At 45.5% G+C, this 27,541-nt stretch overlaps 1 protein-coding gene across 1 annotated transcript; it reads left to right on the plus strand.

Moving 5' to 3' along the window:
• Window positions 1-1,195: 1,195 nt before the first annotated feature.
• LOC115082529 (protein lin-9 homolog) lies at window positions 1,196-27,541 on the plus strand (the record flags this gene model as incomplete). Its single annotated transcript, XM_029586757.1, is given in 11 exon segments — window positions 1,196-1,379; window positions 11,012-11,131; window positions 11,576-11,677; window positions 24,264-24,311; window positions 24,313-24,345; window positions 25,168-25,258; window positions 25,261-25,292; window positions 25,727-25,909; window positions 26,469-26,538; window positions 26,541-26,565; window positions 27,338-27,541. Coding segments are annotated over 11 exon segments (994 nt in total), but the record flags the coding sequence as incomplete, so codon positions are not given.

The raw sequence follows: 27,541 nt of genomic DNA on the forward strand, positions 1-27,541 counted from the left end.
GTTCAGTTTGGAGAAGAGATGGCTGAGTGAGGATATGATAGAGGTTTACAGAATCATGAAAGGTCTTGAATAGGTTAATGTAAATTGGTTATTCACTCTCTCAGATAATAGGACTAGGGGGCACTCCATGAAGTTAGCACGTAGCTCATTTAAACAAATTGAAGACAATTCTTTTGCAGTCAGCGCATAGTTAAGCTTTGGAATTCGTTGCTAGTGAATGTGGTTACGAAAGTTAATGCAACTGGGTTTAAGAAAGGTTTAGATAATTTTCTAGAGGAAAAATCCATTAACTGCTATTAATTAATAAGCAATAGTAGCTTGAGATCTATTTGTTTGTATACTTGCCAGGTACTTGTGACTTGGATTGGCCACTGTTGAAAACAGGATGCTGGGCTTGATGGACCCTTGGTCTGACCTAATATGGCAATTCTTATGTTCTTATATTATGTGTTTATGAGGACATTAGGACTCTGACAAGTGTGTGTTTTGAGATCCACACATGCCTGTGGACTGAACACAGGCGCATGCATGTCCCAAAAAAATAGGCTTCTTTAGATCTGAGGGGAACTTGGGGTTTGGTTTGGTTTTTGGGGGAGTGGGGGGTTAATAAAGGGACCCACAGTTGGAGGTTGAATGTTCAGTTTCAGAGGAAACCTGGAGGCTTTTTCTGAACCTGAATCGTGGAGTACCCTGACTCAGTAATGAGATTAACCGCACAGCCTGCTTTCTGTACTGTTCTTTACAAAAGTTAAAATCTCTCTTGGTATGTTTAGTATAAAAGTGTATTCAGGGTGAGTCTGACTTAATATATTATGCAGTAGGAGATGTTGATTTGATCTTCAGCCCAGACTTCTGTTCTTGAGGCTCACCAGGAGCAAAGTGGCATTTGAAGCCCTCTGGAAGAAGAGAAGCCTCTTATTAAAGCAGCCAGTGAGCAGTTTTAGAAGTCGCTCTGTTATGCCCACAGAAGGATATTATAGTAGTGCTTTGACTATAATGGTAAAGGAATATAGAAGAAGGAAAGTAAAAAAGTGAGGAACCTCTGATGAATTTCTGATCTGAGCCAGATGGGTAGAGGGAAGAAACCTTGAAGGAGTGCTAAACAAAAAAAAAAGTTCTCATAGCATTTTCCTTATTTGCTGTTTTAGATGCAGATGTTTTGAGGCATTCTAGTTTGACAACTGGCTTTCTCTAGAGATACAGCAGTAATATTAATCCTTTTTTTTTTTGTTTGTTTTCTTTCAGCACGATTGCGCGGAATCCATGATGGCTTGTTCACAGGACAGATAGATGCAGTAGACACTCTTAACTCCACTTACAGAGTGACTTTTGACAGGACGGGTCTGGGCACACACACTGTCCCAGATTATGAAGTTCTTGTAAGTATTCATGGCCTCGAGGCATTACAACAGGACAGGGAAGCAAGGGTAAAGACAATTTTGTAAGGTTTCTGGTATTGTAGAAGGAAGGGAAAATGAGTAGACAAGATGAGCCTGGCAGTCTTTATCTGCCATCATAATCTGTTAAATAATTCCATCACCTGCCCAGTGTTGTAATGTTCCACTTGAGCCAAAGCTGAATTATCTTGGTGCTGTTATGGAACTAATTTTACAGATGTTCTTTCAAGATCAGTAGTGGGATGCCAGTTCTTTGCTAATCCATCAGAGCACAAGTCTGACAGCCCAAGTCTGCCTTTCATAATCTTCCGTCAGCACCCAAAGCCATATGATGATCTATATCATCTCAGACCACTTTAGCTTGGAGGCATGCTATATGTTTTCTGCAAACATATTTTTGCATGCCGCCTTGATCAGGGTGCTAACGTGACACAGAGCTGAAATGTAAATAGATTTTTTTTCTTTACCTACTTACTGTTTCTGTGATATAATTAATCCAACTTCTAATATCTGTTTGAGAAAGAGATACTCTGTGTACGCATATCACACGCACGCATGCTAAAGTTGTCTGAGATGATATAAATTATCATATGGCTTTGGATGCTGATGGAAGATTATGAAAGACTTGTGTTGTGATGGATGAGCCAAAAAACACTGGTATCCCACCATTGATCTTGAAAGAACATCCGTAAAGTTAGTTCCATAACAGCACTAAGATAATTCATGAAAATGCATGGACATCCACTAGAGGGCGGCCTCGACAGAGCTTCACAAAGATCATAGAGCTTTGCTCTGCGCGGCTGTTCTGTCTTTCCTGCGTGGCACCATACTCAGAGCAGCTCAGTCACTTCAAGCAATGAGTGCTTTTCAGAGGGAGCAATGAAGCTGTGGCTGACTAGGCAGCATGGAGAGAAGGCCATAGTATTGGTGACAAGAGAAGAATTTTACAAAAGATTAAGAAAGCAACAAAAATTATGGCATTCATAGGCAAAAGTGGGGGGGGGGGGGGGGAGTACCAATTTTTATGCATCTTCATAATTAGCAGCCCTAAGTAACTGCCTATGCCTAATCTAGCTCTGCTGCCCTCCACCCCCCAACCAAGCAAAAGAAATGTATTCTTTGCAAAGAGAATACCTATTTAAAAGAAATACATACATGAAACTGTTTCCACTCCCATCATGTCAGAGTATCTTTCACTGAATCCTATGAATGGCCACAAGAAAGCTTCCTGGCAAAATGTGTTTAGATTGGGAAATACTGATGAAAAGCGAGCCCCATAGTTGTAAGGAACTTGCAGCATTAATGCATAGGGTATGTCAGATTCTCAGCGTGGCAGGGACAAGTAGTGTGATCAGAGCTTGACATGGGATGATTGCTGTCTCCTAACTTGGGCATCTATGAGAAACTAGTTGTCTTGGATCATCTTTCTCTCAGTCTCAGGGCTTCACAGAGATTCTTTCTTAAGTTTTTTTTTGCATCTGGTTTTTTCAATCGCGTTTTTTTCTCTTTAAAAAAAGAGCACTTTTCAGTGCTCCCATGCCTCTGCACGCACCTTGATTCAAATTTTGCCAGTGCGGCAAAATTGTCAGCAACGGATGGCCACAATTATTGTTATCTATGCCTGGACTGGATCCACGACCAGGGTAACTGCTGATACTGCGGCTGCATGTCTCCCCAGGCTCAGAGGCAGAAGGCCATAAGATTGCCAAACCAACACTCCGCCCACACCTCTCTGGGGCCTTGCTCAGACAAGCCGGCCAAAGCCAAAAGGGCTTCCTCTTTACAGCCCCCGGGGGGGGTCTGGCACAGTGGGCCGCACATCTGAGGCACCAGATAGGCCCCACGCTGTGGAAAAGCAGCAAGCATCGGGAGATGTGCCAAATGGATGCATGAGTGCGTTGGGAGCCTCGAAGCAAGCACGAGCTCCAAACAAGGGATCCAAATCAGCGTCGTCGACCGCTAGGCCCGCTGACGATCGCATCAGTGCTATCTTCCCACCCGATGCTGGAAGCCCTGACACAGTCAACGCAAGAGGAAAGATCGACGCATTCGGCAGTGCCTTCAAAGCACCCGGTGCCCCAGGCTGCAGAACCTCACCAGCACAAGACGCGGCCAGCAGAGGAATAGGCCTTCCTACCAAGAGAGCTTCTTGAATTGGAGATTTCTGATGTTGAGCCCCTCTTGGGGCATCTATCGTCCAACTCATCGGAGTGTGTATTATCGGACCTTTCCTCCGACTCCAAGCATAAGATTTTATTTATTTTATTTATTTATTTAGGTTTTTTATATACCGGCATTCATGACAACAGTCACATCATGCTGGTTCACAGTAAAACAGGGGTACATAATAAACTTCAAACTGGAACTATGGTGCGGAAAAAAGCAGTTACATATAACAAGGGTGGTTGAACTGGGCGAGGAGAGAAACAAAAGGAAAGGAAAGGTTAACGTTGGCTAACGATAATTACAAATAGTTAACATTGAAATGGCTGAGTTTTATGTATTGATGGTGAGAGGTTAAATTATTTGGAGTCCGGAAATGCTTGTTTGAACAGCCAAGTCTTGAGTCTTTTCTTGAAAATTGAGAGGCAGGGTTCCAGTCTAAGATCGGGGGGGATAGAGTTCCATAAGATGGCTTCTCCTCAATTAAAGGAACCCCTGTGGAAACAACACAAGTCTTCCCGAGGGGAGGAATACATGTGGCACCGCGTCTGGGAGCTACTTTCGGTCATCCTCCGGGTGGCAGTCTCCACCAAGGGCAGAGGGCGACAGATGGGGTCTGACAAGCCTACCCTAGCATCGCAGGCCATGTCTTAGATCTCCCAGATCCTTTAGCAGTTCTTCCATACCTGGGAGAATGCAAATGAGGGTCCGTCTAGTCCTCCCCAGGACCCCCTGCTGTAACCAAATAAATCGCCATCACAATCTCCCAGGGACAGCTCCCCAATGGAGTCTCCTCAACCTGACTCTGCACCAGAGGATTGCCCCACCCCCTCTCTCCGGGGTCCTCTACAGGGATCCCCTCAGACCCATCTGAGGGGCAGCCGGAACCCTCCTCTCCCCCAGAAGCCCTTTCTTATTCAAAATTCGTGGAGAAGGTCAGGGCTTATACTGGATATCGAAACAAGATCCCGGACTCCCGCGCAGAGATTTTGGGTATTCTCAAAATATTTGAAGTTCCAGCGGAGCCCACTGCCTTGCTGTCCCATGCTTTCTGTAAACCGTTGTGATGGTGAATTAACTTAACGACGGTATGGAAGAGTTTTAAAATAAATAAATAATAAAATGCTGTCCTGGATACCATAATGGCAAAGACTTGGGATTCCCCATTCTTGGCTCAACCCACCTCTAGGAAGACTGACCTGAAGTTAAGGATGAGACAGTCACCTTATTACAGCGGTGGTTGTAGAGTCTGCAAAGACGACTTGCCCTCCACTCCAACACTCCACCAGGCAGGGACTGTAAATATCTGGATGACTTTGGGAAGAGGATGTACCAGACAGGCATGCTGAACGCAAAGATACAGCAGCACCAATTTTATATAGCCCAGTACCTATAAGAGTGCCTGCAGTCCTTGAAGCCCTACCTCGTCCACAATGCTTCGGACGGGGCTCCCCTGCAGCCGTTCGTGGACCTGGAAGAAGGCCTGAGACATCTACTGTGAACAATTTACGAAGCCTTTCGGACAGCCCAAACGTCAGTGGGAGCAATTGCAGCAAACGGCTAACCTGGCTGAGGGCTGGCGCCATTTGAGAGGATGTCCACGAGAAGTTTGCAGATCTTCCATGCAAGGAAGATAACTTATTTGGTGACAAGCTACAGGAGACAATCTCCCAGTTAAAGGAGCAGAATGTGACTGTCCTCTCTCACTGGAGGAGCAGCGGAGCGCAAGTAGACAGTACCCTCAAAGCTACTATTGCCCATACCAACACAGGTGCCAGTTTTGGGTGTTCCCCACCTACTGCCCACCCATCTACCAGCTGATTAGGCAACAGTCCCAGCAACCACCTAACCTCGGCATGCTGAGGGTGCCTCAGCAACAGCGCCTGGCTCAGCCCACCGAACCCAAGAACCAGCAGGGATTTTGAGCATACTGGGGCCACCACTACAACAGCCAGTGGGGGGAAGAATATGTTTTTGGGTTTTTTTTTCGTTTTTTTTTTTCTATAACTCTTGGGCGGCGAACACCTCTGATTGTTGGGTACTCAGCATTGAAAAAGAAGGCTACTCCCTCAATTTCAAAAGCAAACCTCCCTTCCCCATCTGGGCCATGCCAAGGGTTCAGACACCAGATAACCCTGCTCCAGGACGAAATTCGAAACCTCCAACATCACTCGATTCAGCGGGTACCCTTTCACGAGCAGAACAAAGGGTTTTACTCCCAATACTTCCTCATCCCCAAGAAAAAAGGGGGGCTTCGCCCTAACCTGTACTTATGGACCCTCAATAAATTTTTACTGAGGGGAAAAATTCAAGATGTCTCAAGTCTATTCTGCCTTTCCTTCAGCCCAACGATTGGATATGCTTGCTGGAACTCAAGGATGCTTACTCCCACATTCCGATGCACCCTGGGTCCTGACATTACCTCTGTTTTCAGGTAAATGCCTGTCATTACCAGTACAAAGTCCTTCCTTTTGGACTTTCGTCTGCGCCCAGAGTATTTATGAAGTGTCTGGCTGAAGTGGTGGCCCACTTGAGGAAACGGGGCATTCAGCTGTTTCCATACCTGGATGATTGGCTAAGACTCTCATCACGTGCCACCCAGTTGCAACAACACCTGATCTCGATAGTCTGATGCCTGGAGAACCTGGGGTTCCTAATCAATTACGAGAAGTCCAACCTCCAACCCACGCAGGTGCTCCAATTCATTGGAGCATTGATGGACACTACGATGGGAAAAGCGTTTCTACCGTCCGACCAAACTGGGGCAATACAGTCCTTAGCAGCACAGCTCATGCGCTGCAGGTACCCATCAGATCCTGACACTGCTAGGCCACATGGCAGCAGCTGTGTACATGGTTCCACACACTTGCCTCCACATGCGACGTCTGCAGTGAGGCCTCAAGCAGCAATGGATTCAGTTCGTCCATCCATTCTCCTGGTCAGTGCACTGCACCCCCTCCATGCGGAAAGAGCTAAACTGGTGGCTGACCCCAGCCACCCTAATGACAGGGGTATCATTCCACCCTCCAGCCCATCAGATCATTCTCACCACGGACACCTCCACCAAGAGTTGGGGAGCACAACTGGGACAGCTACAGACACAAGGCCTCTGGTTGCCATGGGAGCGATCTCAATAGATCAATTTCCTGGAACTGCAGGCTCTAAGGAACGTCCTCCGCACTTTGTCACCTCATTTGCAACAAAGTAGAGATGATCTACACGGACAACCAAGTGGCCAGGTTCTGTATCAACAAAGGAGGGTCTTGGTTCCTTGAGCCTATGCCGGGAAGCTGTGATAATCCTGGAGTGGGCGGAGAAGTAATCAGTTTGCCTACTGGCCATGTACCTCCCCGGTGTGGCCTACACCAGGATGTAGCGAACAATCTGTTCCAAGAGTGGGGGATGCCCAGTATGGATCTCTTTGTGACAGTGTTCAGCAGAAAAGTGGACAAGTTTTGCTCCATTTACCCAAGCAGGGAGAGATATGCCCCAGACACATTTCTCGTTCCATGGAAAGCAGGTCTGTTTTACAGTTATCCCCCAATTCCTCTGCTGTCACGAACGGTTCAGAAGTGCATGGAGGATATCGCGGACCTCATTTTCATCGCCCCAGCATGGCACCGGCAGCCCTGGTATGCTTACCTAGTGCAACTCTCCGTGGCACCTCCCCTCCTCCTACCAGACAAGGAGGACCACCTGACCCAGGACGATGGAACCCTACTCCCCATGCATACCTCCCTACACCTCACTTCTTGGAGGTTGAAAGGTCGGTATTGAGCCACTGGAAAATTCCAAAAGAAATACAGGATGTCCTTGTGTCATCTAGAAAGCCGTCTACTAGGAAAAACTGTCAAGGCAAATGGACTAGGTACTTGGCCTGGTGTAGAAAGCAGGAGATCGACCCCTTTTCCTATTCACCACAGTTGCTATTGGAATATCTACACTCGCTTTTTCAATCTGGATTAGCAACGACATCCCTGCGGGCAATTGCGGCCTATCATCACCCGCACAATGTCCTACCAGTCATGCACCATCCCTTGTTCTCATGTTTCATGAGAGGACCCCTCAGGCTACGTCCACCGGTGGCTAAACCTCCAGTGCCATAGGACCTCAATTTAGTCTTTGAACATTTTATGCTGCCCCAGTTTGAACCTCTACAAAGTTGCCACATGAAGTACCTTACATTGAAAGTGCTTTTCCTGGTGGCGGTAACCTCAGCCAGGCGGTTCAGTGAGCTACAGGCCTTAGTTCACTATTCCCCCTACCTGTAGTTTCATCACAACGTGACTCTAAGGACGCATCCTGCTTTCCTACCAAAGGTGGTCTCCGCTTTCCACCTCAACCAGACTATAACCCTGCTGAAGTTTTTCCCCGAGGCCACATACCAATGAAAGGAAGAGATTGTTCCACATGCTGGACTGTAAATGTGCCTTGGCTTATTACAAGCGTCAAACGCAGTCAGAAAAGTTTCCCAACTATTTGTATCTTTCAAGCTGAAAGACACTCGCGGGCAGTCCAAAGGTCCATCAAGTGAGGGTGTTAGCTGCTTCGGTGGCCCATCTTCATGATGTTCTGCTACTAGATATTTTCAGAGCTGCCACATTCTTTGTTGCATACCTTCACATCACATTACTGCCTAGATCAAAAGGCTTCTTTGGATGCAGCCCTCAGCAAAGCAGTACTCCACTCCTTTTCCAAGCTGTCCACACTATGGAACTTGAGCAACTGAATTTGCAGGCGCATAGCCAATGCCATGTTTGGACTGCAACTTCCGCTCTGCATTATTAGCTGGGGACTCCCAGACAACATGGCTAATCCAGCCTGTTTATCTATGGGGGGAAAAAGCAAGTTTGCTTATGTAAATAGTGTTTCTGTACATAGCAGGATGAATTAGCCATGCTGGACAGCTTCGGTAAACCACTTTTTACAGTATCTGCTTTGTTATGGACTGAGAGACAGATGGTGCCGCGCGGGAAAGACAGAACAGTCACGCAACCGCATAGAGCAAAGCTCTGTGATCTTTGTGAAGCTCCGTTGAGGCTGCCCTCTAGTGGACATCCCCAGACAGCATGGCTAATTCATCCTGGTATCTACAGAAAACAGTTTACGGTAAGCAAACTTGCTTATTCATTGAAGAAGGAAAACTATGTATGGTGTAAAATATTTACAGTCTTTATCAGTTTGTCAAATATTAAGTCATGGTTGGTTGAAGATATTGCAGCCTGTGTACACACATGCACAGTGTAGGTTTTGAGCCCTGCTTAGAAACACAAGGGCAACTGCCAGTCTGTAACCAAAAGCAATAAGTTTATAGCCCTATATTCAGAGGAGGATGAACAGCTATTCCAGAACCAAAGAGACTGCTGCTGGGCTGTAGATTGTAGTCCAATTCCCTTAGCACAAAAATCACTAAACACATGTCCATGTTTTTAGGAAAGGAGGCTAAACCTGATGCAGGTTTCTGATGGGTAGGTCTAGGATAGCTGTACAGTAGAAACCATGCATGTTTCATCTTTAATATAATATTAAAGAACATTGTGCACAAGGAACCAGACACTGGCAAAGATCCTTTCTAGATTAAAGTGCATTAACTGACCATCTTTAGAGTTAGTCCAGCTTTAATTTATGTTGAGTGTTAACTGTTTTGTGGATTTGGTTTCAAAGCCCCATTTAGCTCCTTGTAGCTGCCATGCTTTTGGCTCCCTGAGATGCTTGAACCTGTGTTGGTTTGTCACATTAGGCCTGAGATTCAAAAGATATAGTTTCCTGAATAAGAGTTAAATGCCTAGATCAGAGCTTCCCAAACTTGTATCCAATGTGACCCTATTTTTAGCACTTGAAAATTCATATGACCCCCAAAGGACTGTCAAAACACATTGGCAGGGTTGATGCCCCCTCCGACAATCATGCCACTCTCACCCTTACCACACTCCAGTTGATCCCCTCTCTCAACTTCCACCCTCTCTAGTCAGTCCTCTCTCTCAAACTCCACCACCTCATGGGGACCTCTTCTCTTAACCTCCCAGCATGCTTCCTCTCTCAACCTCCATCCAGCCAGTTGATACCCCCATTTCCTCTCACTTCTCCAGCTCACTCCTCTCGCTCACCTCCAAGACTTTCTTATAAACCCCAACTGATTCTGTCACCCACATCCCCTCTCTCTTACCTCCAAGCCTCACCTCCTCCCTTCCTACCGTTCTGTCAAATCCCCACAGCTGATTCCCCCCCCCCCCCCCGGGCCCCCTCAGCTTCTCTATCACATCCCTCAGTCAATCTTTCATTCCTTCTCTCACCTTCACAGCCAGTCCCTCCCAAATGATCCAGTTCTCAAACCCCACCCCCCCCTGCATTTGATCCCTCCCCTTCAAACAGCCCCTTCTCTAAACATCCATTTAGCAAGGGTCAGTAGCATTTTGCCTTTTGGGCCAAAAATGGATGACAACTGGTGAGAAGAGAGGGCAGGTTGATGAGGCAGCATTATTTTCTTGGGAAGGTTCAGTGGTGGGTGAGGAGAGAATCCATGGCAATCTCTACCAGTCTGTGCACACTCAGCTCTCCCCATCCCTTATGGCTGGTCCTAAGCCCGATGATGAACTTCAAGTGACAGCAGCATTAGTAATGAAAGTCAGCACAGGGTCTGTGCGCCAGTGTAAGCTCATAGGCCTGCAGTGACCCCAATCCCTCCTCGTATAGAAACACACGTGAGGGCAGGATCACTGCAGGGCCAGTGAGTGCACCCTGGCTCACGGGCCCCATGCTGATTTCCACTACTAATTCTGCTGCAGTTGGTGCCTAAAGACTTCTGCATTTGAGGCACTTGTTATCCCAGCTGAAGGTTTTGTGACCTCCATCTGGGGTCCTGACCCCCAGTTTTGGAAACCCAGGCCTAGATCTTCCCGAACAGAAAATTCTCCTCTGCTCTGTGCTTAAATTTAGGTACCTTAAAAGTAGGTGGGGGGAGAGCAACAAAGTTAGGCCCTCAATGCTGATTTCCAATGCTGGTGCATAATTTAGGAATTTTAACTAAGGGCAGGCGGTGGCTGATCTAAATTTCAGAACCTCTGTTTAAGGAACCTAAAGTCAGGCATCTATATCCAACCGAACATTATGGTACCTTAGATCAGCTGAATAAAGGCACCTAAACTGAAGTGGCTTTTCTTGCAATTGCAATCTTTTTGGAAGCCTATAAATATGTGTTAATATGGAAGAAAAACTGAGAAAGTCACTATCATGGCAGCTGTGATGCACGAGAGGTTTATGATGTGCAAAGTGGAGAAAGGCGTTCATTTCAGAAAAGCATTGCAAAGAGTAGCACTCGCCACTGAGCTCCTGGCCCAACAATGAGCCTTCTGTCTATAAATGTGATGCCCATGAAGCTCTTGCTAAGCTTGTGGGCCTCTCGTAGAGCTCTGATTCACTGCATGATCTGCTGCTTTTTTCTTTCTGAGCAGAGTAATGAGCCTCATGAAACGATGCCCATTGCTGCCTTTGGACAAAAACAACGGCCTTCCAGATACTTCATGACGCCCCCACGGTTGCATTACACGCCTACAGCCCAATCACCTGTTACGGTGAGTAGCTCTGCGCATCATTCAAGCGGATGTGAAAGACGTCCTGTTCCGAGATGAGGTGGTCCGAGTAGCTTGGTGGCAGTGCAAGAGTTGGGCTACCTGGACTAGCTGGTGCTGTGTAATGTGGAGCTAGAGCTCATAGCTTCTGGTCAGCCTGAGAGCAGAATTAAACAGCTGCACGTGAATCTGTCCCCTGCTGTGTCTGTACCTGGAAGCCCCTAAGATGTCTGGATTTTGGGAGGGGAAGTTAAGTCGTATGGGGAGAAAATCCCATGAGGCGCAAATGATGGCCAGTCCCGGTGCCATAGAAGCGGAAAGCATTGTTCAGGTTGGTAGGCACGTGGGGCTAGGAGATATAGTAGAGGCGAATATAAGAATTGTGAGGATGTTGCGAAAGGTCAAAGCCAAAATATAGCAATGTTTGCATGTAACTTTCTTTCATAGGACAGTGAAGCATTATTGGGACAGTCTCCCTGGAAACATAAAATTTCAAGTTCGGACAGTGAAACAATAGGTGGTTTTCCAGTAGAGTTCCTTATCCAGGTGGTAAGTGTTAATGACTCCTCTGTCTGTTTTACAGATAATGCCTTCTTACACCCAAGTCTGAAGTACAGAGATACAGAAACAGTTGTCATGCCTTCAGCCTTACATAGATAAGAGGCTTAGTTATCTTTCTAAAGGAAATCCGGCCTGAATTAATGATAGCACTAAGTCTGATATGCACTGAACTATGCTGTCCATTCTTTTTCTATTTTAGTTACACAGTGTAGGGTTTGTAAAGTGTTAATCTATGCCCAGTTTTTAAACAAAGTCTTCCTGGGCTTAGCTTGGTGGATGAAATGCAGAGTGATTCCTGGATTCAGGAGTATCTTTGGATATCTAACTTTCAGCCTCGAGGACTAAACTTGTACCCACTCTGTAATATGCAGTGTTTCCAAAGCATCCATGATGAGTAGTGACATACACTATGTCCATTAACAAAAAGTGCTTGCAACAGTTTAAGCTACTTCCCAATCTCCTAGGGACAGCCATGTTTACAGTGAATCTAATTAGTCTTCATTGGCTAGGATATCCTACATGACCTCATAACATTATACTACTACTTTTTATAATGCTACTAAAAGAATGCAGCACTGCAATGGTGATGATTATTCAGGAATAAGTCCCTGCCCCAAAGAGCTTACACTCTAAATGGGTATCTGAGGCAGTAGGAGACAGTGACTTGCCCAAGGTCATAAGGGAGTGTCTGTGGAAGAAGCGGGCTTCCCTAGTCCTCAGCCCATTGCTCTAAGCACTAGGCCTCTCTTCTTCCCCATGCATATATGAACTAATCAGAGAACTGCATGGAGTTTGTACCTTCAGAATAGGTGTTTGGAGTTGTGCCCGGGATCGCGGGCCAGCCATCGGCCGGCGTGCACAACTTGCGCCTGCCCAAGGCAGGCGTAACTGGGGGGGGTGGGAGAGTTAGGGGAAGGGAAGGTGGGGGGGTGGGGGGTAGGGAACAGAAGAAGGCAGCACAGCTCGGCGCGCGCAAGGTGCACAATCGTGCACCCCTTTGCACGCGCTGACCCCTGATTTTATAACATGCGCGCGGCTGCATGCACATGTTATAAAATCGGGCGTACATTTGTGCGCGTGTATGTTTTAAAATCTGCCCCATACTGTAGATATTTCAGTTTTTATTGCTTCTTGGACTTCAATGCCATGGCAGAGCAACCATGGTCCAATGATTTCACCATGGATGTCCCAATGCCTGGCCTGGAGCAACCTATAAAGGTTGGAGATTGGTCTGCTCTGGAGCAGGAAAGTTCTGCTGCCTCAGTGAAGACTCTGGCTGAGCTCCCGCTTGGCTCTTTGTCAGGGGATTTAGCCCAGAGATCTGTGGCTAGCAGTACTTTCTTTTGGGGGCTCGCTGGCTTCTGTGCAGGAGCAGCCGTTGTTACTAGATCCACCACAGCTGTAACGCTGAAATCTTATGTTGAGGTTGGAAGCTGCAATCACTAGCACATTTGAAAAAGTTCAAGTGGATATTGCTGGAATTGTGGTTATGAACACAGGAGGAGTAAACTTCTGGGAGTTTTAAACAGAGGATGTTTTGGAGAATAAGATACAGAACTTACAAGCAAATTCTTCTGTTTCAGTAAAGAGCAATGTTTTTGCTTAGGAGAAAACTTGAGAATTTTGAAAAAGTCGTCAAAAAGAAAAAAAAAAAAAATCTTAGAATTATTAATTTTCCAAAAAGTGATAATACTGCACCAGTGGAGTTCAAAAAATTATTTGGAGGTTTTGCAAATCTCTCCCATCCTCAGAAACCTACACTGGTTACCAGTTAACTTCAGAATTCTATATAAATCAATCACCGTAATACATAAAACTATCCATCATCATCTTCAACTCGACCTGGAAATCCCATTCAAACTCCACTCCTCTAACAGACCAACTAGAGATATTCTCAAAGGCACCCTGAAATTTCCCCCTACTAAAGCCTCACGCCTCTCGATGACCAAAGACAGAGCATTTTCGATAGCTGGCCCATCCATCTGGAATAGCATCCCTTCAAGTCTTAGAGTGGAACCTTGCCTGTTAACTTTTAGAAAAAGACTTAAAACCTGGCTATTTCACCAAGCCTTCGCCGACCCACCATACAATCACTAGTTGTCCTTCACTCTTACCCGTTATGGTGATTACACTCACTAATGGACTCTGACACCTCCAGGTTAAAGCACCATTATGCGTTAACCCGTACGCCCTATGGTATCACCTCATATTTATTTCCTGCCTTATCTTCTTTCCAGCTTGTTGCAAGCTTCCAAGTTCTCTTACCCTGTTAATTGTAACTTTTTGACTCATTCCTACCTACTGTTTTTTGCTGTACTTGAATTGTTACCCCAGTTATTTTCTTGTTAATTGTAAACCGATCCGATATGGTTATTTACTATGAAGGTCGGTATATAAAAACTATTAAATAAAAATAAATAAATAAATGCCAAAGAGATCTTTCTCCAATAAATCAAACAATCTACTTGAGAAGAAAATTAACAAAAGGCACAAGTTTTAAGGAAGAGTGATTCCAAAGTGCATTCCTTCTTTGAAGCTTTGTCTGTTGGAGAATCCCCCAAAGCAGGATTCAGATTTGAAGTCCACTGTCTTATGGGTCTCCTTTGTGTTGGAAGCAGATTCTAATGCTGTTCTTCTCTGTGTTTCCTAAGAGAGGGCATTTTTTTTCATGATTTTAAGGTTCAGATGTTGCTCAGGCCTTCCTGCAGTTAAGGCTAGATGTTCTTGAGGTGGGTGTTAGCTAGCTATGTGTAAAATCTCTTCTTTGATGATCTGGATTGAGTTACCGCCTCCTTTTTAAAGGACAAACAGTCTAAAATGTATTTGAGTACTGTTGTGCACAGCACTCATTCTGATTTATCGCTTCTGTGAGAAGCGAGCGCGCTTATGTTTGTCTTTAAAATATGGCAACTTTAATTTTGGGTTTTATCCCAGGACAAGCAGGATGATAGTCCTCACATATGGGTGACATCATCAGTTGAAGCCCTGGCACGGAAAACTTCGTCAAAAGTTTCTAGAAACTTTTGGCTGGCACACTGAGCCTACTGAGCATGCCCAGCATGCCATGATATTCTCAGCCACAGGGGTCTCCCTTCAGTCTCTTTTTTTTCAGCCTTGCTGTAAGCATAGCAGATTAGGAGCTCTGGGAATTTTTCCCTCACTTTTTTCCTCAGGGAAGAAAATATTTTCAGTCACAAAATAATTGTCATCGGGTCTCCCTTCGACATAGTATTGGTGAGTACATTTTTTGAATCATTTTTCGGTTGATTCTGGTCGCCCTCACTAATGGTATCCGCCGGTCATCGACCGTTACTCGGCCTAACTTTCATCATGGCCTCCGGATTCAAGAAATGTCCAGATTGTAACCGGACTATGTCGATTACCGACCCCCACAATGTTTGTGTTTTGTGCCTGGGATCAGGCCACGATGTCCGAGCTTGTTCAACTTGTGCCCAGCTGACACCAAAGGGCAGGCGTGCCCGATTGGACACGATGGAGGAGTTGTTTAAAAAAAAAAACATTGTCATCGTCACAATCGTCATCGTCGACATAGTCTCCAAGGAGAATATCTCTCTTGGTCGCAAAACATCGAGGAGAAAAGAGGACCGGTGACCGTCCATCACCGACTCCATTGGTGTCCTCCATAGCATCTTCCTCGGCATCGAAGGAACATCGGGAAAAAAGATGCCATCATCATCGTTCCACTGACCCATCGGATGGAACGGCACAGCCATCGACATCGAAGGACAAGCGAGTCTGGGTACTGGAACCAACACACCCTACCATACCCGAGGAAGCAAGGCGCTCTCCACTGGGCTCAGTGTTAGAGACTGTGCCACCACGCTCAGTCGTGGAAGTGCCAGTAGCGCCAGTCTTACCTTCCCCAGTGACAGTGGGCCCAGTCCCAGTTTCCAGGGAAGAGGTGACTACCATGGTCCAGCAGGCCATTGTCGAGGCTTTTCGAAACTTCCCAGCCTCCTTCCGTATCACCGGTACCAACACCGACCCCAGCATCGACATTGGATCCGTCGATATTTCAGCCTTCGCTGAACAAAATCGACGCCTTGATCGGTGTATTTCCTCCACCGGCACAGACAACGCTGGTACTTCCAGTGCAACCATCGACTCCATCGATGCCGGCGCATCCACCGGTGACTCCTTCCATTCCGATCCCAGGTTCATCGGAGGAAGAAGACAGGGACTCTGATTCCGTCCCAGGACCATCGGGCCTTCACCATCATCGAATACCAGCAAAACCATCGATGCCAGAAAAAGATCCCTCGATACCAATGCGTCCCGGTCCATCAGGTGATACCCGGCATCAGTTGCCATAGAGACCCATCGATTCTCCATCAATGCCTTCATTACCTCCTATGTTGCTAAAGCAGATTCCATCAAAATCTGCTTTTAAGACAAAGCATCATCTACAACCAGATGATCCTGAATCACCTTATCCTCAGTATACTCCCTGGAAGGATGTGGATACTGATACTGAGTCAGAAGAATTACAGTCTGAGCCTTCTCCGCCAGAAGAGAGAAAAGTTCCCTCCTGAAGACTTGTGCTTTACAAACTTCATTAAAGAAATGGCGGACACAATCCTTTCCAATTACTGACGGAGGAGGACACAAGACACAAGGCCCTAGAAGTCCTTCAATTCGTTGATGCACCAAGGGAGGTAATGGCAATACCAATCCATGAAGTCCTGTTAGAACTCCAGCAAAGGATGAGGGATCATCCATGTTCAGTATAAGCTGTAAATAGAAGAACAGATGCCACATACCTGGTGCAACATGCTCCAGGTTTCCAAAAGCCCCAACTGTCTCATCACTCTGTAGTCGTTGAATAGGTTCAGAAAAAAGCCAGGAAACAGAAGCCACACTCTTCTGTCCCACCAGGAAAAGAACAGAAGTTCTTAGATACCTTAGGAAGAAAGGTTTTTCAGGGATCCATGCTGGTATCTCGTATTGCGGTGTACCAGCTTTGTAGGACACAGTACCAAAGAAACGTGTGGAAGCAAGTTCAAGGTATTGCCGATGGTCTCCCTCAGCAACAACTGGCTTTGAACACACTAATTGCAAAGGGGCTTGAATCTTCAAACACGAGGTACGGGCAGCTTATGATTCTTTTGAAACATCTACTCACCTATCAGCATCAGCAATTAATGCAAGGAGGTGGGCTTGGCTTAAGGCCTCGGACCTCAGACAAGAAGTCCAGGAAAGACTGGCAGATCTCCCTTGTACTGGAGAGAATCTCTTCGGAGAAAAGATTCAGGCTACCGTTTCTCAGTTAAAAGATCACCACGAGACACTCCGCCAACTCTCCAAACTACCATCGGATCAGCCATCCTCCCTAAGAAAATCAGCTAGAAGGGACACCAGGAGACCCTTCTATAAACCTAGAAGATATTACCCACCTGCTTCTTCAGCGCGTTCATACCTTCCACCTCAAAGGGGACGTGCACGCCAACCAAAACAGCAAAAACCCAACCACCACCACAAACTGGTCCAGCAGTGGGTTTTTGAAGTCAATCAAGAGAACAGAGGTATTTCCAACTACCCTATGCCCTATTTACCAATAGGAGGTCAACTCCATTTCAAACACCAGTGGAGTCTTATTACAAAGGACCAGTGGGTATTAGCCATACTAAATTGGGGATACCATCTAAAGTTCAAAGCAATACCCCCGCATTCTCCACCCATTCCACTTTGGACAAGCATGGTCATCACACCTCAACTCCAAGTAGAACTCTCTACTTTGCGGACTGCCAGGGCTATCGAACCAGTTCCCCGGTCTCAACAAGGAAAAGGGTTCTATTCCTGCTATTTCCTAATTCCAAAGAAAACAGGCGGCCTTCGCCCTATCTTAGACCTCCGCAATCTCAACAAATTTCTTCACAAAAAAAATTTTCAGATGGTATCTCTGGGAACCATCCTTCCATTGCTTCAACAGGGAGATTGGCTCTGTTCTCTAGATCTTCAAGACACTTATGCACACATACCAATTTCCACACAACATCACAAGTATCTACGATTCGTAGTGGGAAGAAATCATTACCAGTATTGAGTCCTACCATTCGGACTTGCTCTGCTCCTCGAGTATTCACAAAATGTCTAGCAGTGGTTGCTGCACATCTAAGAAAAAACAGCATTCATGTTTTTCCATACCTAGATGATTGGCTAATAGAAGTCCATCCAGGCAGGGAGCTCTGTCTGCCTTAAAAAGCACAATAATCTATTACACTCCCTGGGATTTCTCATCAACTATCAAAAATCCCACATCGATCCATCTCAACTCCTCACATTCATCGGAGCTGACCTAGACACCACAGTGGCGAAAGCTTTTCTTCCAAACGACCGTGCCAACAATCTAGCACGTTTGGCGAACTCTATAACCCAATACCAGTTCGCATCTGCCCATCAACTTCTAGTGCTACTAGGACACATGGCCTCGACAGTACATGTTTACCCCTATGGCGAAATTAGCCATGAGAAGAACTCAATGGACTTTGAAATCTCAATGGCTACAAGCTTTCCAACCACTGTCATACACAGTTCAAATTACCCACCAGTTACGTCTATCGCTCCACTGGTGGACAAATCAAACAGCATTGAAAGCTGGTCTCCCATTCCAACAGTCAACTCCACAAGTCATCCTGACCACAGATGCCTCCAACTTGGGATGGGGAGCTCATGTCAACAACCTTCAAACACAAGAGACGTGGACTATGCTCGAAATGAAGTGTCAGATAAACTTCTTAGAACTTCGAGCGATGCGATATGCCCTTTATGCCTTCAAAGACTGCCTCTCAAACAAGACTGTGCTGATACAAACGGACAACACAGTAGCTATGTGGTACATAATCAAACAGGGAGGCACAGGCTCTTATCTGCTCTGCCAGGAAGCGATGCAGATTTGGGCTTGGGCTCTACAGCATTCCATGCACCTCCGAGCAACTTATCTGGCGGGCATACAAAACGTCCTAGCGGACGATCTCAGTCGACATTTCCATCCCCACAAATGGTCTCTGGATCCACGTGTAGCGAGCAAAATCTTTCAATGCTGGGGTTGCCCAACCATAGACCTCTATGCATCCAAACTGAACCACAAAGTGGAAAGGTTCTGCTCTCTCCATGATCGTCGGCAGGCATTCCCTAGGGACGCCTTTGCTCGCCCCTGGAACACAGGACTTCTATATGCGTATGCTCCAATCCCGCTCATAGCCAAAACTCTCGTGAAGCTACAACAGGACAGAGGAACAATGATCCTCATAGCCCCGTACAGGCCTCGACAATTATGGTTTCCCATACTCCTCGATCAGAGAGCCAATTGCCTAGGCACAGCGCCCACTCTCGTAACTCAGAATCAGGGCAAGTTGCGTCATCCCAACCTGTCAACTCTTGCCCTGACAGCTTGGATGTTGAAAGCTTAATTCTGCAACCACTTAATCTTTCGACACAAGTCTCTAAAGTTCTCGTAGCTTCACGAAAGCTTTCCACACGTAAATCTTACCACTTTAAGTGGACTAGATTTACCAAGTGGTACACACAGAAAGGTTTTGACCCTTTCTCTTACCCCACTCCTTTATTAGATTACCTATGCCACCTTTCGGATTCTGGTCTCCAGACATCCTCTGTCAGGGTACACCTAAGTGCCATAGCAGCATATCACAAGGAAATAGGGGATACGCCAATAACAGCGCAACCCCTAGTAAGTCTGTTTATGAGAGGCTTACTTCACCTTAAGCCTCCCATTCGACCACCGGTCACTGAATGGGACCTAAATATAGTACTGACGAGACTCATGCGGTCACCGTTCGACCCTCTGCATTCCTGTGATGAAAAATTTCTTACATGGAAAGTATTTTTCTTAGTAGCCATTACATCGGCTAGGAGGGTCAGTGAGTTACAAGCTCTCGTCACATACTCACCCTACACAAGGTTCCTGCATGACAGAGTAGTCCTTCGCACTCACCCCAAATTCCTACCAAAAGTGGTAACAGATTTTCACATCAATCAGTCAATAGTCTTGCCTACTTTCTTTCCAGACCTCACTCTCACCAGAGGGAGAGAGTTTTACACACCTTAGATTGTAAACGTGCGCTAGCTTTTTATCTGAACCGCACGGCGGTCCATAGGAAATCCACCCAACTCTTTGTTTCTTTTGACAAAAATAAACCAGGAGTTGCGGTAGGAAAACAGACTCTCTTCAACTGGCTAGCAGACTGTATCAAATTCTGTTATGAAAAAGCGAACATTCCTCTCCAGGGGCGAGTAAAAGCACATTCAGTAAAGGCTATGTCTACATCAGTAGCACACTATTGTTCAGTGCCCATTCTTGACATATGTAAAGCTGCAATATGGAGTTACCTTTGCAGCTCATTATTGTTTGGACAAAGAAGGACGACAAGATTCAGCCTTTGGACAATCTGTCTTAAAGAACTTATTTCCAGTATAATACCAACTCCTTCTACATTCATCCTGCTGTGATTTCAGGCTGCCTCACTCTTTCCAGCAGTACACCAGTTGTTGTGCTTGTTGCACAAGTTGTATGCTCTTGGTATAATGCAAGAATGACTCAGCCTGTAGCTTGCTAATCACCCATATGTGAGGACTAGCATCCTGCTTGTCCTGGAATAAAGCAAAATTGCTTACCTTGTAATAGGTGTTATCCCAGGACAGCAGGATGTAGTCCTCACAGAACCCCACCTGCCACCCCGCGGAGTTGGGTCCGATACATTTTATTATTTTATTTTTTTAGCTCACACATACTGCTACAAACGAGACTGAAGGGAGACCCCTATGGCTGAGAATATCATGGCATGCTGGGCATGCTCAGTAGGCTCAGTGTGCCAGCCAAAAGTTTCTAGAAACTTTGACAGAGGTTTTCCGTGTCAGGGCTCCATCTGATGATACCCATATGTGAGGACTACATCCTGCTGTCCTGGGATAACACCTATTACAAGGTAAGCAATTTTGCTTTCTTTGCACATAGTATTATGTGGTTAATATTTCCTTTTCTTTGTATCTTTTCGATCTTGCTCTTCCACAGCCTTGGTAGTGAAGTTAAATTTTAGGCTATAGGTGTGCTGTTTTCTAGTGCATTATTGTATGCATAGTTTCGATATGGCTCATTTGGTCAATGGAGGATTTTCCTTCTAACGTTGGAACGTATGAAAATAAATTTAAATATCCTTTTTTTAACTGAGGGAGACCCCAGAGGTTCGAAATATACGGGACATTATACAAGTGGGGGAAGACTAAAAAACCTACCATCTCTTACTACTATAAAGAAGTGAAGAATCTCGAGGATTCAAAACCTATGGAATTAGCATATGCTAAATGGTTATCTTGGGGCCTTTTTTTACTGTCATTGACTGAATTTAGAAATGTTTTCAAGAATTACCTGGAATATCTGAGAATGTTATATTGAGGGAAATTCAATACAAGTTTCTTTGGCAAAGCTATATCACACCCATAAGGGCGAAAACAAATGCACATTGCGCAGTCTGACCACTGCCTCAAATGTGCGACCTGCAGCTAGCCATTATTTTCATTATTTCTTGGGACTGTGCAGTAAATTTCTCTCTTTGGGACACGAGTCAGTTCCACTTGTGCCATCTATTTACATAAGGTTTTTTACCGCTTAACCCTAACCTTTGGCTGTTTGGTTTATCAAAAAAGCAGGGTTGGTGGGAAAACAGATCATACTGACTCACTGGTTGCAACCTCAAGCTCCCAGCTATGATCATTGGTTTAAAAAAATGCTGCGTCTTTGCTCCATGAGCACGCCCTTACTACAAAAGCAACGCCAAAGAGAATTGTAGACACTCCCCTAATTTGGGTGGGTTTTATTGCCTACCTTACACCAAAGGTCGGACTTACAAGAGATCCGTGGTGCCCACCAAAGGATGATGATATCGGTGAACCATGATATTCTACCGATGGCTGCCCAAGATCACACTGGAGATTTGATTGTGATTTTCCTGAAGACTAGCCCACTACTACCCATGGACTTTATTCACAGGCAACCGATACAGGGGGAGGGGCTTAGGTTCTTCATAAACAAAATTACATATATATGTCATTATTCTTGTTGATGTTAACTGTTTCATTGAATAAACAAAATTTCCATTGCCCATTTTTCTTTCCCAATGAGAGATTACTTTTGCAAGTCCTTCCTACTTAGCTGTTCCCGCCATTATGAATTGGAATAAATCGGGGTGCTGCTGGGCCGACCTGCCCCAGAGCCGCATGCAGTTGGAAGCCATAGTCTGAACAAAAAATGGACTCTGGGCTGGTAGCTTTTAGAAATACATCGTGTGAGTGTGACCAGAGGTGAAATCTGTGCTCTTTAGTCCCATCAACAGTATGGAAATTCTTTTAAGAATTAAGGAGGAGACCTAGGAAGAAGACCAAAATAAGTAACTGAGCTAAGAAAAGGGCAAGATGATATTTTGAAGACTTTAGCTAATAATTGCTACCTTAAACATTTAGAAGGTAACCAAGTTAATTGATTCAGGGCTTCCACATCAAAGCACAATGCCTGGTTTGAGGTTGTGGGGGGAGAGGATTTTTCAGTGGTCTTGTAACACCGAAGGAAAACTGTGCAGTCTTCATCCAAGAGCACAGCACTTTTGGCCTCAAGCCTCAAAAATGCAACCAGACCCCATTGGTGGCCATCGCTGGCCAAATCTGAGAGACACCTTCTGTGCCAGTTTGAGCTCATTGACTCCGCAGTGCACCCCAGGCTCAACCAACCCCAACAGACAGGGGATCTGAACCTGGATCCTCCATGCTACAGTCATGGGTTTTTTCATTTTCTGGTATTTGAAACTAATGCAGGTGGGGAATGCCTGTTCTCCTCGCCTGAATGGACTTTCCCCAGTCCTGTTACTGTGTCACTGTCAATACGCAGCCTGCTCTTCGTAGAGCTCTCATTGTCCTTCTGTTCTTTCTCCATCTTCCCTGTCACTCCACCTCCAAATCCAGAGCTGGTTTTCCTCATTTTTATTTCTTCTTTAAGAAATCTGTCAGTCTTCTGCTAGTTCTGGCATGGAAAGGCCCAACTCCAGTTTCTCCGGTCATTCAACTGACCAAAACACCAAACACTCAATTGCCCCCAAGCCTTGCACAACAGCTTAGAATACAGTTCTTACATTTTCTTGGAAAAATTGCCCTATCCTCCACTGGAGCATTCCCTGAGGCAAGCAACATTCTCCTAGTGAGGACTGAAAGCAAACCTCCTCCAGGTCAAACTTTACTTCAAAGAAAGGCTAGAGGGCTCCCCCTTCAATGAAACAGGATGACTCTCAGCTTCTTGCTGAACTTCGCATTCATGACCCTGCCTTAATGTACCCCTCTGCTACACACACCAGTTTTGTCTGTCCATCTGTTTTTTGTTTTCTTTGTAGAACCCAACTCTTTTCCCGCCTAGAACTGTTTTTGGGTCAGCTGCCTCACAGCCAAATGGGAGAAAGTTGGAAGCTTTCAGCTCTGTGGGGTTTCCTGCTTTGTCTTGTTTTTCAGCAGCCTGTATTTAGGGATTCACCCATGTGTGAGGACTGCACATCCTGCTTGTCCTCAGAGAAAACAGAATTATTTTCCTAGGACAGCAGAATGCCAGACCTCGTGAAACCCACCTGCCTCCTGGTGGGAGTTGGTTTCTTCATGGATTAGCGCTCTCATGGACTGAGGGAGGGTCTCTGCCTAGGGCGCAAGGTTATAAACTAACCGCTGCACATGCTCAGTCGGGTATGCTGAAAGCTCTAGAATCTTTGAGATCAAAGTTCCGGACTGGGCTCCATCCGATGATGTTCACACATGCCGTGAGGACTGGCAACCTGCTGTCCCCAGAGAACCCCTGTTACAGGCAAGCAGCTCTGCTTTCTCAAACACACGAGCACAGTGAACCAACCAGTGGGGGAAGGCAACTCTAACAGTAGCTGCTGCCATCACATCTTGCTCAAACTTCGAGCATGTAGCTGGTTAACTGAAAGCCAACCATGTGTTTGAGGAAAGAATAATTCCTCTCTAAGGTTAACAGACATTTCCAGATGCCTAGTCTGTGCTGCAGTACTCTCCCTTTCTGCCTCTGCAAAGCTCAAATGGTAGCGGGGAAAAAACATTGAAGGATTAAAAGTTTGCCCTTTTTTTGTTGTAAAGGCCACATCTCTGGGACTTTTTGGTCACGGGAGCATTACTCAAGTACGCTAGCACACTTCCTAGACACAATGCTAGACACTCCCTAGACATTGTCCTAGGCTAAACAACCATGTATTCTGCCTTGAAAATGAAGACCCACTCTTAATCCATATTTATTAAACTTTGTCTGCTGTTTCAGTTGAAATTGTAGTGAGGCAGGCGCATGTTGTGATGTCATCAGCTCATCATTGTTAAAGCTGCCTGTCATTGATCAGTGCTGCCTCAGGTCTGGATTTGCCCTGAAGGGCTCTGAAGCAGGGTCATACGAAGCCGTCATGGGGTTTGGTTTTTCTTGCCCATTTTTTGACCAGTTATAAAGCATCTGAAAACCGACAGGGTTGGTGATTTTTTGAAACTGTCTTCTCATTTGTAGACCATATTATCCAAAATCCTGATGATCAAAAAGGAGCACATCAAGGCAACTAAGAGAGATGAACACAGAAGCAGAAAAACTGGTATGCTTGCTCTCTCTTTTTTTTTTTTTATCGCGTGTAACTAACTTTTAAAACAGCCCCTTGCAGTATTGCAAAATCCAAGTCTTTAACAAGCAAACCTCTGTGAGAATTCTGTAATCTTAGCAACTTGGGAGACCCATTTTATTGTACCTGATCCGATGTGACAAGAACAGACAGCTGTGCTTAAGGTTCACTATTCTTGAGGCTTATAATCTGATACAATCCTCCTATCTGGGATATTAGGAACACTCAGCTCCCTCCCACAGCTCCTCATTTTGCCCCCTGGAGGCACTTAATTTCCTTTCTGATAAAGCTGATGGTTTCCCAGCTGATTGGACAAACAGTTCTGTGCTGCCTGGGTGACCCCTGGCTGGGAAAGAGCAACATTGGAAGATTCAGTCTTGTGCAAGAGTTCCCTTCTAGTCTATATCCCAGCCGCAGCCTTTGGAGAAGTTAGGCAGATAGCTCCAGGTAATTAGCTTATCCAATTGCATCTATAGTCTTGTAGCTCCATTTTCTTTAAGAGCTGCAGACCTACAAGGCCATAGATGAAATAAGGGAAAGCCAGACCTGGATCAGCCTCTTCAGGTTGACCTGGATGAAGTAGCAAGTGCTAGCTGAACCTATCCTTTATGACCTGGAGCTATCTGTCACCTTCACCTCGGACTCAGCCCTTACAAGTGCCTGACCTTGAGTGACATGGTGACTGTTTGTGCACCTGCTGCTCTCACTACACTGGCATGCTTGTGGGGGGGGGAGAGGGGCAAGGGGTGTCTCCTGTTTGAAAAGGTTAAATAATGCATTTCATCTTCCTCCTTACAGAAATCCTATTCCATACCCATCAGCATTGAATTCCAGAGGCGATACGCAACCATTGTGCTGGATTTGGAACAACTGAACAAGGACCTGAACAAAGTTTACATAAAGTTCAGCAGCACTGTTACGAGGTAACGCATCACAAAAGTGAGCAATTTAAGCTGCGCTTTGTGCAAAGGGAGCTTTCTGCGTCGAGAGAGAGAGCACGTGGAAAGTAAAGTTTTCAGAATCAAATCAAAAGGTCTGTAGCACCGTGCGAAATGCTCGAGTGTTTCTGCACTTTCAACACACACACAAATGTATCTCTGTGCCTGGGATGCATCATGAGGAAAAGGATACCTCGATTAGAACAGTGTGATCCCTTTTATAAGAATTAAATTAAGGGTAATAAGGAAAGAGTGCAGTAGTTCTCTCAGTAGGCGATTGAGGGGGAGAGGGAGGCGTGTCCGTGAAGGCCATGCTGTTCTCCATGAGAGCTTACTTTCGAGGCTGACAGACATGCCTGTGCAAATGAGGGGGGCACACGTGTGGTCTAAGCCCGCAATGCTGTTTTCTGTGTCGGCAGCTTGCTCCAGACCAAGGCCTTCAGCCCGCAGACCAGCCCACAGACATGAGGCGCAGGTGTGAAGAGGCAGCCCAGGAAATCGTGCGGCAGGCAAACACCACCGTCACAGGGCAGCCTTGTGTAGAAAGCGAGAGCTTGACCGATTTGATCTCGAGGCTTACAGCAATCCTCTTACAAATCAAGGTAAATTTCTGCTCCGGAAGCAGAGTGAGACGGGCCGGCGAAGGCTCCTCCCTCGCTGGTACTGCTGTGCGGCTCTATCGTTCTTTTTTTTTTTTTTTTTCCTGTCCTGTAAACCTTTGAGGCAAACTTTGGTGATTTTGCCCTGGTTTGTAATTGAACCTTAGCTGCTTGTAAACTTGCGTTTCTCTTACAGCAGCAGTACTGACTAGGGCCTTCAAAATATTAACTTAAGTCTGTTTTTTTTCATTTTATGATTACTCTTTAGGTTTTTTCTGTTCACCATATTTTGTTATAACTCTCTCAGTAAACGGTATGCACCTTTTATTGTGACGACAGTCCCCGTATGTTGAAATTCCGTTACTGTCTTCATGTTTTCCATGTACGTGTGGGATGCTTGCATGCAGTTCTGATTGGCGTCTAAAAGATTTTGCTCTAGGTGCTGCTTTTCCGAGTGGTCAAGATTACATTTAACATGTTTATATATACCTTGCTGCTGTGCATTTTCTACTTCCCAAACATAGCAGAGCTGCCCGGCTAATCTCTCTTTTTCCTCCTGCAGTGTCTAGCAGAAGGAGGCGACCTAAACTCATTTGAATTCAAGTCATTAACGGATTCAGTAAACGATATCAGGCTTCGATAGATGCTTCCAATATTGGGTAGCTACTGTTTACTTTCCTTTCTGCATGCTCCTCGTCATTTCCCAGACATAACGGAGATTTCTTCCCAGCTGTCACGTTTCTAAAGATGAAAGCAATTCCATGATTGCATTTAGTGCCATTAGTGTAGAAAAACATAATCTAAGACTGCCTATAAATGCACTCTCTTATCCCATACGACAGTTCAGGGCCTTTATTATAGTGCGTTCTTACCCAGGACCAGATTATTGATTTCTGCTCCTCATAGTATCTGTTTGCATGTGCTGCACCTTCCTATTAAGGACACCTATATTGTTCCAGTACAAGGTGTTGATGGGTCAGTCCATGACTGGCTTTTTTTCTTAAATCTTTCCAGCCATTTCCTGTGAGTAAGAGGTGGCAATGATTAGCTGCAGAAATACAAGAGTCATTTGGTGACTGCAGAACTCTACCGCTGACCTTTCTTCTGGTTCCAGAAAACTGGGAGCCTTTATGAAGAGGGTCTGAATCTGTGTGTAGTACCGTAGCTTTGTTTGTGCTGGTGACAGTGGTGATGATGAAACCCAAGGTACTGTTGCCACGCTGTGACATGAGAGAACGTGATTTGTGCTCTGCTGAATGTATAGTCTAAATTCTAATTCTGTTTTCTGAACGTGCAGTCTGACAGATTAAGAGCATTTGATGGCTAATCCTTGTCATAGGCAGTTTCTGTATCATGTTATGTCTCAGAATATGTTTGTATTGGTTCTTTGAATGACGCCTTTCACTATTTTTCTTCTTTCCTTTTGTCCAGCTGCTTTCAGAATAACGTAGAGATCCATGTTGCACATATTCAGAGTGGTCTCAGCCAGATGGGAAATTTACATGCCTTTGCAGCCAACAACACCAACAGGGACTGAAAAAGAGACATCTGAATAGCGGCAAAGTGAAATGCACGCACTGGGCAAATCTGGTTCCTTCCCAAACTCTGGATGCCAAATAAAGAAAGAGAAAAGGC

This window comes from Rhinatrema bivittatum, unplaced genomic scaffold (genome assembly GCF_901001135.1).
Source record: "Rhinatrema bivittatum unplaced genomic scaffold, aRhiBiv1.1, whole genome shotgun sequence".
Lineage (NCBI taxonomy): Eukaryota > Metazoa > Chordata > Amphibia > Gymnophiona > Rhinatrematidae > Rhinatrema > Rhinatrema bivittatum.